At 43.8% G+C, this 14327-nt stretch overlaps 1 protein-coding gene across 1 annotated transcript in view; it reads right to left on the reverse strand.

Annotated features, from left to right (window-relative positions):
• Window positions 1-14327, reverse strand: part of LOC140487119 (forkhead-associated domain-containing protein 1-like) — a 250670-nt gene that overhangs the window by 32822 nt on the left and 203521 nt on the right. The window contains exons 26-27 of the mRNA XM_072586640.1: window positions 11976-12109; window positions 132-224 (exon numbers count right to left, since the gene is read on the reverse strand). Of these exons, the coding sequence (XP_072442741.1) occupies window positions 132-224; window positions 11976-12109 (227 nt within the window). The remainder of the gene's footprint in view (window positions 1-131; window positions 225-11975; window positions 12110-14327) is intronic.

Genomic DNA, 14327 nt, shown 5'->3' on the forward strand with positions numbered 1-14327 from the left:
CTAACCCATTGAGTATCACACCCCTCCTCTCACCCATGTAGAGATTACAGGCATAATGGTAAGGCAATATTCACAGTCATACTCTGTAGAGTAAATGCTGAACCTTCTTTCCAGAACTGGGGTCTACATACCGTCCTCTCACTGAGGTCCAGGGCCTCAGACATTTCCAAACGTGCTGTCCTATCGATGGAGGCTTCAGAAATGCGGAAAGAATCCTTTTGTTTCTATAATCGAGAAAACAGGCTGTTACAATTGTGCATTTTACATTAAATTACACAAACTTTAAAACATAGAAACGGGACATTCAGCTGAAATGGGCTGCAGCAGTCTTTATACAGCACACACCTACCTTACTTCATTCAATTATAACCTCATTTCCTTCTATTTCCTTTCTCTCTCACATACTTACCTAACTTCCTCCTCGATACATCCTTGCTATTTGCCCCTGTTCCTCAATGTGGTGGAGGGTTCCACATTTCTCATCTACCCCTGGATAAAAATTCTCCTGAATTTCACACTGGGCTTGTCAGTGATTGTCTTATATGCACAACCCTGATGTGCCTTTGAAGATGTTTTACGAAGTTGAGAGACATCAAGTACCTCCATGATGGAATTGAGCACAAACGGACTTTCAGACTGATCTGAAAGCAAAAACGGCAAATGAAGACAGAAAGTGCTAGAAGAACTCAGTCGTCCAAAAGCTGCAGGTTAGGTGGATTGGCCATGTTAAATTGCTCATAGTGTTCAGGGATGTGCTGGCTAGGTGGGTTAGCCATTGGCAAATATAATGTAGGGTGATGGGTCTGGGTGGGATGCTCTTCAGAGAGTCAGTATAGACCAGTTGGGCCAAATGGCCTGTTTCCACACTGTTGGGATTCTATGAGGTCTGGTAGCATGTGTTGAGAGAGAGAGAGAGAGAGAGAGAGAGAGAGAGAGAGAGAAAACCAGTATTACTGCTTTGAGTCCAATAACTTTACTTTGGAACTGAAGAAGAATCATATTAGACTCAAAACACTAAATTCTGTTTCTCGCTCTCTTTCTCCACAGATGCTGACAGACCTGCTGAGTTTCTCCAGCACTTTCTGTTTTTATTTCAGAAACTCACCTCAGATGCAACTTCTGCACTCTGACCAGTTACCAGTCTCAGTCATACTGCCAAACGTTGTCTTAGACTCTGAAGTTTGCATCAGGTTGCGACCTGCCAAGGATTTCAACAGATGTTCAGCACAAAAAGCAGAGTGTGACTGAAGCACCCAGAGCAAGAAGGGCCAGGTCTCAGGTTTAACATCAGGTGTCTGGTTCATCACCTGATTGGATCTGTGATTGTGAGGTCTCCATCTACCGTGAGAAATCCTGGGTGAGGAAGGTCCCTGGACCCTCCAATGTTTGCCTGTGAACATCAGAGAGCATTGAGCTGAAAGTTAGTGACAAGAACAGCACTTGTTACCCATCCTGAAATACTCTTGCACTGAGTGACTGAGCAGGACATTACTGAGTGCAGTTACCAGTCAGTTACATTATTGTAGGCTGAACCAAGTAGGGATGGACAAATTTTCTTTCCTAAAGGGCATTAATAAATTTGATGGGTAAGACAATCAATATCAGATTCATTATTAAAACCAGCTGTCAATCCCATATTCCTATTACATGAACATGTCCCCACCAGCATCCATGAGGGGATTTGAACCTATACCCACAGGGCTGTTCAGATTTCCTGAAGCAGTGACACTAGCCCTAGGCCACCCCATTCCCTGGGGTGGAATGCTTTCTGTGCTTTAATTGTCTATCTACTCACTGGAGCATCTCAAACCATGAGGAGGTACCACGGGATGACTGGGCATAGACCAGCAATGAGTCACTGTATGCAGAACAGGGAGGGAACATTAACAGGGCAGATCGAATTGAAAATCAGACCATTTTAATCTCTGTTCAGGGATGATTCAACAAAAGAGCCATTGCGTAATTCCGCAGAATGAATTGTTAGAGAATTCTACAGCAGGAAGTGCCACAGAGCAAGTAATTTAACAAACTAGTAAATGTAAATAAATGCGAGGTCTAAAATTGCACTGTTTTGACAAACAGATCATTTCGGATTTGTGAACTGACACGTCCTGCCATTGAGGAGCACTTTGTTAGATCAGTATTGATTCAGTGGTTGCAGCTACAGTGCAGGCAAGCAGCTCACCATGGGATAAGAAAGCCTGTGGTCCAGGCATTTTGTCCTCATCCCCCAAACCGTTTAATTTATGTGAATTTGGACTGAGAGTGCCAGTTATCCCTGTTTTCTCCCCAATTGTGAGTTTAAGTCCCACTACAGAGGGCAGTCATGTGCCCAGGTTAACACCCACCCTACTGCAGCTCTGAGAGAGTGCTGCACTGTTGGTGGGAATAACAGCTATTATTTAACTGGTGAAAAACTGCAGCACGCTGCTGTGCAGTGGGACCTGAGTGTTCTTGTGAATGAATTACAAAAAGGTAGTTTGCAGGTGCAGCAGGTAATTAAGAAGACAAATGGAATTTTGTCCTTCATTGCCAAAGGGATGGAGTTTAAAAACAGAGAGGTTATACTGCAGCTGTATAGGGTACTGGTGAGGCCACACCTAGAGTACTGTGTACTGTTTTGGTCTCCTTACTTGAGAAAGGGTGTACAGGCACTGGAGGGGGTGCTGAGGAGTTTCACTAGGTTAATTCTGGAGTTGAGAGGCTTGGCTTATGAGGAGAGATTGAGTAGACTGGGGCTATACTCATTGGAACTTAGAAGAAGGAGGGGGGATCTTAAGATATAAAATTATTTGGGAATAGATAAGACCGAAGCAGGGCGATTGTTTCCACTGGCGGGTGAAACTAGAATTAGCAGGGCACAGCCTCAAAAAAAGGGGGAGATTTCAGACTGAGTTGGAGAAACTTCTTCACCAAAGGAGTTGTGAATCTGTCGAATTCCCTGCTCAGTGAAGAACTACCTTGTTGAATGTTTTTAAGACAAAGATCTTTGAACAGTAAAAGGAATTAAGGGTTCTGGTGAGTGGGTGGGTAAGTGGAGCTGAGTCAATGAAAGGATCAGCCATGATCATATTGAATGGTGGAGCAGGCTCGAAGGGCCAGATGGCCTACTCCTGCTCCTATTCCTTGAGATCTTACATTGCCTATCAGACAAAACATTAAACTGTGACACTGGTAACTTGCACCAGTAATTCTGGTATTAAAGAGGCCAGGAGAAAGTGAGAACCACAGATGCTGGAGATCAGGGTCAAGAGTATGGTGCTGGAAAAGCACAGCAGGTCGGGCAGCATCTGAGGGGCAGGAGAATCAACATTTCATGCATAACCCCTTCACTAGGAATGGGTTATGCCCGAAATGTCAATTCTCCTGTTCTTCAGATGCTGCCTGACCTGCTGTGCTTTTCCAGCACCACACTCTCGGCTATTAAAGAAGCCATGGTGCTATTTGATGAGCCAATAACTCCACTGATCTCATGGAACAGAATGAACAGAGATTTACAGAACATAAGGAGGCCACTCGTCCCATCCTACTCTTTGCTTAGTACTACATTCCCACCTTTTGTCCGTAGCTGTGGAGGCTCCTCACTCAAGTAGCTGTCCAACTCCCCTGTAACATAATGTCTGGAATCAACTTAACCAGCTTTCCAGGCAGAATATTCCAGATACTGACCCTCTAGAGACCAGCCAGAGTAAATGAGCTGTGACAGGAATCTGAGAGATAACTAACAAATACTCGACTATGCCAGTTTTCCTTTCCATTTTGTCTTGTGGGGAATTATAGCCAGACCTGATCATGTCATCACTCTTTGTAGCAGGGCTATTGGACAGCAGTCAATAGGAAGCCTGGGGAATAAGCCTCATTGTACATTGCACAAATTTCCTCCACAATCACCAGGTCCTAATGCTCCTGGCCTGGGTCAGCTCAGTCAGCACTGACAGGGCACCAAACCTTGACCATTCTGGTCTGTAGAATTCTATGGTATGTTTACCCATGGGAACCTCTGCCCCAGCCTTTGGCTTAGTGGCAACGTTCCTGCTGAGGCAGAAGATGCAGAGTTTGAAAAGGAGAATCGAAGATGCTGACATGCTCAGTAGGCCTAGCAGCATCTATGGAGAGAGAAACACAGAATTTACCTTGACCTGAAGCAGTAACTCTGCATCTGTCTGACCCTTGCTGCCAGACCTGCTCAAGCTTTGTGGACTTCCCTATTTCTGATTTTGGAATTCCAGCATCCGCATTAATGATCCACAGTTTGAGTCTTGCTTCAGACAGCCTCAGTGAGTGTAGTCGAGAGGTCTGTTTCTATATTCTGAGTGAGCGTCCAGAGAGGTATTTGTGCCTGGCAGGTAGACCTTTTGTATTGCCAAGAGGGTCTTCCCTTCAGATAAGCCTAACCACCCTATTCTCCAAGTAGCATGAGGGCATGAAAACAAAAACATAAAATCCTCCAAAATAGAATAATTGACATTACAGGCAACAATAGTCCTTGCTCATGTTATCAGCAGAGTATTAAGTACATAGTTAATTAACTAGGAATTAACTCTATTAGTGTGAAACTAAGTCGCTGTAAATTTATTAACTGTGTCACTTTGTGTAATCCTCTTCATCTTTTAATCCCACTTAGCATTCGATACAGATGCGTTTCACCAGATCTGATATACCAGACTTAAAGCCAATATTTTTCTTGGTTTTCATTATGTGTAATGTAATATCTTCTTGTGAATATAACATATGAAATTGTAATATTAACCTCTGTAAAGTTGTGCATATTATTATATCACAGTAATATCCAATATATAAACATAGAAGCTCTCAATTTCCTAACAGCATCTCAGGCATCACTTTGTAAATTCTGCCTCCTTGTGATCACAACAGAGCAAAACCCAGGCCCCCAAAATGGCAGCGACTGAAAGAATCCAGCAGCAGTAAGATACAACAAGGTTGCAATGAGAAATGTTAAAAGGTACTGGGGTAAGAGATAGTGAGAGGAAGTTCTGAGTTCTATTGATAAAGAAGATAGTTATTTATATTATGGCTCTTGGAAGGTGATCAAAGTACCTGTAGAATATTTGGCACCCACTTTACACAGGGAATACTAGCAAGGTGAATTTTGGTTGAGGGAGCACTGTGTGTTGAGTTGGCAACATTTTACTGGAAGCACTCTGTGCAATGTAGATTGTGGTTGTAAATAAGGACCTATCAAAAATACTTCCAGAAATGAGGGATGCAAAGAATAAAGTGTTGAACCACTGGTGTAAGTGGTTACCATTTTGAAATAGGAATTAAACTGCATCAGTAACTTCAATCAATATGGCATTTGTTTCTGCATAAGTTCAATTCTTCAAAAATACCTTTAGCCATTAACAAAACATTTTAATTCTAATCAATTTATTGCCTTCAGCACCTGATGAAGAAGGTTTAATGAATTTATCCTGAGTTACTTTGGAATCATTGTAGAGATCCACTCTGGATCAGATTTCAGTTTCAGAATCATCCCTCCACAACAAATCATCTTCCTCTTCATCCACTGTATTGGATATTCTGGTTTTTTAAAACAATCTGATAATAGCATCCCGCTATTTGATGACAAGACTGTTGTATAGATTCCAGACCAGATAGGCCGCTCCCTTTAAAACAATCACATGTCATCGTGACATGTAACCTTCTGGTTTGAAGATAAACCCCCTCACCTTCAGCTACTCTTTCTGTGTCCTGGAGTCAGTGTAATCAGTCATCTGTTTGTATATAAAGCACTGTGATATCAGCAAACACAGAAACAGATTGTATGTTAGTCTGTGATATCATAATCACTAAACAGGCAGTATTGGAAATAAACTTCAAGACATTTGTCTCAACAAAAACTCCCAAGTCTCTGTGCTTTATGTGACACAGGCTAACATAAACACAAAACACGTCATGGCAGTAAGGGGGCACTGAAAGATAATGGTGACAGTAATTGGACACTGCAGACTGAAAAAGTGATGCCAGTATGGTACTTCTGAGAAGTCTTCTTCCTAACATTTATCCATCAATTTGCCAAGTTCAGATCTGAGGTTACAACTACAACCAAGACTGAACCAGTAACGGGTACAACGCTCAGTGAGCACTGTACCGTTCTCTCTCTCTCTGAAACACAAGGTTGTTTTCAAGAAGCCCAGGATATCTCCAACTTTTTAAATAAAATGGCAGCTAATGGATGCTGAAAGGACAGCTCTAATTAAAAAAAAAATGATTCAACAACAAAAATAAAAGCAGTTTAGAACAACAGGAAAAATGTTTGCTACACTGGAAAGGCCTTACCTGTATCCAGACGACAGTTAATTCAGACATTTTCTGTTGGGTGTGAAAATTTTAAAAAGGGAAACATCACATCATCACTGTTTTTGTTTGGTGTGAATGCCAGCTATAGGCACACACCTATATTCTTACAGCTGCAATAACACAAAAGAGAAAAGCCAAGAAACAAAATACTCGCTGCAGGATAGCTTTTTGCTTTCACTTTTTAAAGAGCATGATGATACACAAGGAAAAATGGAAAGTTGATATCTCATCATGGATCGACTGTCCATTGGTTTTCTTCAGCAATTCAGTTGATTAAAGAAAAAATCTTGAGTTTCAGGAACAGCAGATAGCTGACAGAGAACACCAGTCAGTTACATTTTTTCCTGGGCACTGAGGGGTTAAGAAGAAAGTAAATTCCCTGGTATTTCTGATCACACGCAAAGATCCTAAGAGAGGTTTTTTTTAATCAGATGTCAGCAGATTATGTTAAAGCTCAAGTCAGTTTCAAGATACACAGGCTTGAGTTCATATCATTCTACAATATCCAGGTGAAAAGACAGACCATTTCAAAGGCAGGTGTTAACGTAAGGGAGAGAATTGTGATTTCACTGAAGCTAATATAGCTGAAAGGCTTCTGGCACTGGTCATTGGCTCCACACTCATCAGTCCTTCAGCAAGGCACTCCTGGACCAACCCACACAGCACACTATGAACACTTCTCACAAAGAATGGCACAAACTTAAAGCAATTGCAGCAAGGACTCTGGAACAATGACAGCAGCTATCAACACGTTCAATGGAATATCGGAATCTTGAACAAAGCGTGGCTTGTTTCATCCAGCCAGCCAGTTTCCAGCCTTTCCTGACATATGCAAGCTATATTGTTTCAGAGGGTCTTGGGCTAAACTATGGAGGTCATTCAGTTGCCCACTAAATTCCCCAGGACAATACAATGCTCCAAAGCAGCATTTGAAGAAAAGCCAATCAAGGAACAAGGTCAAAGTTACATCCATGGAGCACAGTATGTTAATGAAGGGCAGTACAGTGGCTCAGTGGTTAGAACTGCTGCCTCAGTGCCAGGAGCCTGGCTTCAATACCAGCCTTGGGTGACTGGCTGTGTGGAGTTTGCACATTCTCCCCTTGTCTACATGGGTTTCCTCCTGGTGCTCCGGTTTTCTCCCACAATCCAAAGATGTGCAGGTCAGGTGAATTGGCCAGGCTAAAATTGCCCGTAGTGTTCAGGGATGTGTAGGTTAGATGCATTAGTCAGGAATAAAAGTAGAGTAAATGGTAGTGGGAATGGGTCTGGGAGGGTTACTCTTTGGAGGGTTGGTGTGGACCTGTTGGGCTGAATGGCCTGTTTCCACACTGTAGGGATTCTATGAAGTTCAAGAGGTAGCCATGATATTATTGCTTGCAGACCACAATCAGACAAGTAAATGTGGTCAAGCTTTTTCTTTCCTTCAGTGGGGTGTGGGTGTTGTTGGTAAGAACAGCATTTGTTACCTATCCCTTGAATGGTGACCATGAACTGATTGGCTTCCCAGGCCACTTCAGAGGGCAATTAAGAGTTAACCACCTTGTTATGGGTTTGGAGCCACATTTAGACCAAACCAGGTAAAGATGGCAGATGTCCTTCCCTAAAGGGCATTAGTGAACTTAGATAGGTACTTACAACAACCAACAGTTGTTACAATTAGATTAGCTTTTCAATTCCAGATCTTACTGATTTCAAGTTTAACCATCTGCTGTGGAAGGATGTGAGCCTATAAAACATGACGATAAAACATGTTTGCTTCTGAGTCATAGTCAAGAGCAAGCATCACCGTTGATATATTCCCTTTACATGCACACCATTACGTTCAGGTGATCATTTCACTAAATTCCCTACTCCAAGACAAATCAAATATAGCACTCATGCAATAGCTGTTGACACATCAGTATGTTCTGTGTACCTCAACAAATTGTGTTTGACAATGGTTTGCAGTACTCGGTGCTTCAGAGACATATGTAGGAAATGAAGTGTTCTCTTCTCACTATCCACAGATAGTGTCACCCAGAACACACTGCAAAGCTGGGCCATAAGATCCCTGATTGTCAAATGTAGCACGACTTGCTAAGATAGCTTTGCTCAATCCATGTCCAATCCACTCCAACAGTTTGCCTTCACTGACAGCTCTCACACTTGGGAGACTAATCCATACAATTCTTCCTTCCCATATCTTTATCAGCCAGTCACACGTGTACAAGATGGGGGCGGGGGGAACTGGCACAAGGACCAACCAGAACTCAAGTAGTTATCCCAACTTGAAACAGGGCAAAGCATAAGAGTTTGGGATTTTCATACAAATACATGGACTTGTTAAAAGATACTATATTGTTATGTACAGTCTAGGTCATATGACATTGTAATGAGCAATGGTTGGGTCCTGTGAAAAAATAGACAACATATCCAACCCATATACCATCAACTGCACAGGATAGGTACTAACAGTACTGTATACGATATCAGACAACAATCACACATCTAGAAGTAATACTCCTTCATCTGTGATGACAGATAGCACACTGGAGAGCAAAGCTACTCTGCTAAGTCATGATAACTGCATAAAGCCAACATCAAGTTGTATCATGCGACCATTAAGACTTTATCTGAAAGTATAGGGGCAAGGAAGCTATGTGTGCTTCTAAAGGCTGATCATGGGCCATGTCAACGCGAGCTGTCCAGCCTGCCTTGATCCCCTGCAATTTGCCTACCAATTTAATAGGTCCACATTGGACGCCATTTCCCTAGCCCTCCACCCATCGCTGGAACATCTGGATAACAAGGACACCTACAAGGATAACAAGGTCTCAGCTCCGCCCTTTGCAACTGAATCCTCAGCTTCCTAACCCATAGGCCACAAACAGTGATGATAGACAACTGCACCTCCTCCACAACAACACACAACACTAGAGCCCACCAATGTTGCATTCTCCCTGTACACCCACAACTGTGTAACCAAATTCCAAATGAATGCCATGTACAAGTTTGTTGGTAACACCACTGTTGTAGGATGGATATCAAATAACAATGAATCAGAATACACAGAGGAGATAGAGGGCTTGGTGTCATAGTACAGTGATAACAACTGCTCTCTCAATTTCAGCAAAACAAAATAACTGACCGTTGGCTTCAGGAAGAAAGGAGTCGAACAAGCCCCTATCTACATCAATGGAGTGGAGATTGAGAGGGTTGAAAGCATCAAGTTCCTGGGAGTGACGATAACCGACAACCTGTCCTGGACACCTCCATATAAATGTGACAGTCAAGGCACAATAATGCTGCTTCTTCCTCAGGCAGGTTAGGGAATTCGTCATGTCCATAACAACCCTCACCAATGTTTACAGATGCAGCACAGAAAGCGTGCTGTCTGGGTGTACAATGGTCTGGTACAGCAACTCTTCTGCCCAGGACTGGAAGAAACTACAGAAGGTAGTGTGCACAGCCCAGACATTCACGGAAGCCAACCGTCCATCCATGGACCATTTACACCTCTCGCTGCTGCAGAGAGGATGCCATCATCAAAGAGCCCTCCCACCCCAGTAATGCTCTCCTACTACCTCTTCCATCAGGCATGTTCAGCAGGGTTTTAGATTAGAAAATTACCACAAGCTTTAATTTTGTTCTGTCAGCCACGCAGACAAGCGCCCACGGTGAATCATGTCATGTCCTGTGGTTTTCACTTGAACTATTTTTGAATCTTTCTGCTGCATGGTTCAGAAGCTGGGCATATCAAAATGCATGGACATCTCATGCATGTTGCCAATGTGATATAGCAGGTATGCATTATTTTAGCCACTGCCTGGTGAAACATCACTGGAAATGGGCCGTTTTGCCACTGAGATCTTTTTCTAATCTCTGAGTCATCTATATCACCTTCCACGAGACCATACAGTTTCAGTCCCGAAGTGAATACACCAACTAGCTATTCTCTAAGATCTTCGCTGATCTCAGAGTTTGGTTTGATTCATTTAAGTGTGTATCAGCACACTTTATTTCTGGTGATGATGTAATTATTCTGAGGAAAACCAAGTCAATAACAAGCTTCTTGAAATCAAGCTAAGGCTGGTTCCTGTTCTTGTGCATGTGAAACAAATTGACTATTTTGGTGTTTCGATGACACATTTATTCTGTTGGGATGGCTCATGCAGTAGTTAGACCTGATTACCAGTGCACTCCCCCTGTAAGAGGCATAACGGTAGTGGGCTATTCAGTAATGCTAGTGCCATTGAATGTCAAGGCACGATGCTTGGAATCTCTTTTATTGGTGATGGTCATTGCTTGGCACTGTGTGGCCTAAATAATGCTTACCACTTATTAGACCACGCATGGATGTTGTCCAGATCTTTCTGATATTTCAGGGGTGGTAAAAGGTGCTGAACATTGTGAAATCACTCGTGAATATCCTCACCTCTGACCTTATGATGGAGAAAAGGTAATTGATGAAGCAGCTAAAGTTGGTTGCGTCTTGGACACTACCCTGTCTCTGAGCCAGGAGGCCCAGTTTCAAGCGCCACCTGCTCCAAAGGTGTTTAATAAGATCTCTGAACCCATTGGTTAGAAAACATATATCTTGAGAAACTCCAGCACTGATGCCCTGGAGCTAAGATGCCTGAACTTCAACAGACACAACTATCTTCCTAGGTGGCACAGTGGTTAGCATTGCTGCCTCACAGCGCCTGAGACCCGGGTTCAATTCCTGCCTCAGGTGACTGACTGTGTGGAGTTTGCATGTTCTCCCTGTGTCTGTGTGGGTTTCCTCCCACAGTCCAAAGATGTGCAGGTCAGGTGAATTAGTCATGCTAAATTGCCCGTAGTGTTAGGTAAGGGGTAAATGTATGGGTGGGTTGCGGATCAGTGTGGACTTGTGCCGAAGGGCCTGTTTCCACACTGTAATGTAATGTAATCTAATCCAACCAGTGGAGAGTTTTCCCCGATTCCCAACGGCTCTAGCTTTGCTTGGGCTCTTTGGGTCAAATGCTGCCTTGATGTTAGGGGTAGTCACTCTCACTTCCCCTCTGGAGTCCAGCTTTTTTTGTCCACATTGGAACAAGATCAGGAGCTGGGTGTGGTCCTTGCTGAACACAAAGTGATTGTCAGGGTTAGTGTTGAAGACTTGCTGTTTGATAGCACGCTTCATCACTATAGTGAAGATTGAGAGTAGACTGATATGTTGGTAATTAGTCAGGTTGGATTTGTCCTGCTACTTGTGGACAGTTAAGACAAACCTGAGCAGTCTTCTGCCATGTTGGGCAGATGCCGGTGTTATAGCTGTACTGACACAACTTGTCTATTAACAGGCCTAATTTCTTCAGCCATTTCTTGATATTGCATAAAGTGAATCAAATTGACTTGAAGGCTGGCAATTGTGATGCTGGGGACCTCAGGAGGAAGCATTCAAAGCACTTACTTTACAAAGGGTTTTTTCCCCCCAGTGCTGGCATTCTCTCGCTGCTGACTTAAGTTCCCTGCTGCTACTCTGCAGCTCACTTTGCTATGACTAAGCATCTCTGTGAGGAAAAATCAATTACTTAAGTAAATGAGTGCACTTATTTATGATGCAAAGTTAATGAGATCTTTTGAATGAACAGGCTGGGACATCAGGGAGTTTGATGGCAGCCACCCAGCAGGGTGAAAACGACTAACATTACCAGTTTCGCTGAATCGTTACTGGGTGAGGAGTTGCTGAAGGATTCACTCCCGCTGAGCGCTCGCTGGGACTGCAGGTCAGTCAGCTCCTTCTTCAGAACTGTCAGGTGTTGGGAGGCCTGCTCCTGGCTGATTCCTGCCAAGATCAAAGGTTCAAATGAAATCTAAAGCTGCTTTCTTATCTCCATCCTGTCATCCCACTCTGACATTAAATCCTTGGCTAAGAATTTAAATAAGCCCTCATACCTTCAGAGGATCCCGACAGTGTGAAAGCAGGCCATTCAGCCCATCACGTCCACCCTGGCCCTCTAAAGAGGCGTCTCACCCCATCCCTGTGACCCTGCATTTCCCACGGGTACACTATTTAGTCTGCATATCCTTGGACACAATGGGCAACTTTGCTTGGCCAATTCACCAAACCTGCACATCTTTGTGCTGTGGGAGGGAACCCACCCAGACATGGGGAGAATGCACAAACTCCACACAGCCCAAGGCTGGAATTGAACCAGGGACCCCAGTACTACAAGGGAGCAGTGCTAACCACTGTGCCACCCCTTACAGATAGAGCACAATCAGTCACCTCTGAAAATTACAATGGATTACATTCCTGATCCTCTTGACTTGAGTGCTTCGCGCGTGGGAAAGGGTAGCTGAAAATGTCTTGAATGTAAATGTCCCTTCGAAATGGTCACAGTGCAAGAACAGAGACATAGAGACACAGTGAGGACAGGAGAAGAAACAGACAGAGGGAGAGAGCAAGAAAAAGGCAGAGAAAGTAAGAACGGTAGGGAAATGATGCAGAAAAAGAGCAGCACATAGATATCGAGGGAAAACCAACAGGGAGGAAGGATTGATATAGGAAGACAGGTACATCTTACATTTTATCTTCTGCCCCAAAATTCTGTAGGGAGAGCCAACAAAAAAGGAGTATTTTTCACTCCTTTCTGTCTCTGACAGAGCATGAGGAGAACAGAGATGGAGACACATTTATTTAGAAGAGACAGACAGAAATGGAAATATTTAGACAGAGACTGAGACAGCCATATTTGAAGAGATAGCCGCAGAGAGAAAGCTATTTTCAAAAACAGAGACAAAGGAATACACCGGGCAGGACCTAATGAGGCCCATTGTACGGGAGACAAAAGTCCGGTGCAGGACGGAAATTGGGAAGCACGTTGGTGATGAGCAGAATGCACCTACCGACAGGAAGTGACATTTTATTTTTCACTTGCTTTGCTTTAAATCCATTCTAGGGTGTACCGAGATTCCATGCAACGGGAGTCCAGCAAGGTTGGGGTTTGGGGGTGTAGCAACTTGAAAAGAGGAGGAGCTGGTGAGGGAACAAATTAAGGCACCGTAGCAGGTGTTTAGAAAAAGCAAGCTCCCGGGAGAGAGAAAGACAGAGAGAGACAGTGACAAATAGACTGGCAGACTGGTTCAAAATAAGAAGGGACAGTGTGGCTATAGGCTGAGAGGTTTCCCTCCAACAGACACAGCAGTAAGCAGCATGAAATCAACACTGATTGGATTAAGGTGTCTGTACTGTAAAGCAGGCACTGTGGACTGACACTGGTTAATAACACGGGGCTGTAGGACTGACACTGGTTAATAACACGGGGCTGTACTGTACAGCAGGCACTGTGGACTGACACTGGTTAATAACACAGGGGCTGGACTGTACAGCTGACACTGCGGATTGACACTGGTTAATAACACGAGGGCTGTACTGTACAGCAGGCACTGCGGACTGACACTGGTTAATAACACAGGGGATGTACTGTACAGCAGGCACTGCGGACTGACACTGGTTAATAACACAGGGGCTGTACTGTACAGCAGGCACTGCGGACTGACACTGGTTAATAACACGGGGGCTGTACTGTACAGCAGACACTGCGGACTGACACTGGCTAATAACACAGGGGTTGGACTGTACAGCAGACACTGCGGACTGACACTGGTTAATAACACGGGGGCTGTACTGTACAGCAGGCCCAAGAGGAATCAGTAAATCATTGTCATGGTCAAAGGAAAACACAGAGTTAGGTGTCAGAACCTGTTTGAAAGATCTGGTAAAGAGTTACAGGCTTTGGAGAGTCAGGAAAACATCCTATTCAAACCACTTGTGTCAGGAGTTATGCAAACTCAGGATGATTCACCTGCCTGCGTTTCTAAAAGTGTGATTTTGAATCAAGTGAGGAAAATGTACCTTCTTGCTTCCAAAGGGGTAGTGCAGGTCATGTCCAGACCAGCAAGGGTCGGATATCGAGAAAAGCTGCCTCTAACCAGTCCCCATCAGGCATTCCCAGAGCATGCTCAGAATGTCATTGGTCACCGAGTCGTGTCCATCCCCA

This window comes from Chiloscyllium punctatum, chromosome 16 (genome assembly GCF_047496795.1).
Source record: "Chiloscyllium punctatum isolate Juve2018m chromosome 16, sChiPun1.3, whole genome shotgun sequence".
Classification (NCBI taxonomy): Eukaryota; Metazoa; Chordata; class Chondrichthyes; order Orectolobiformes; family Hemiscylliidae; genus Chiloscyllium; species Chiloscyllium punctatum.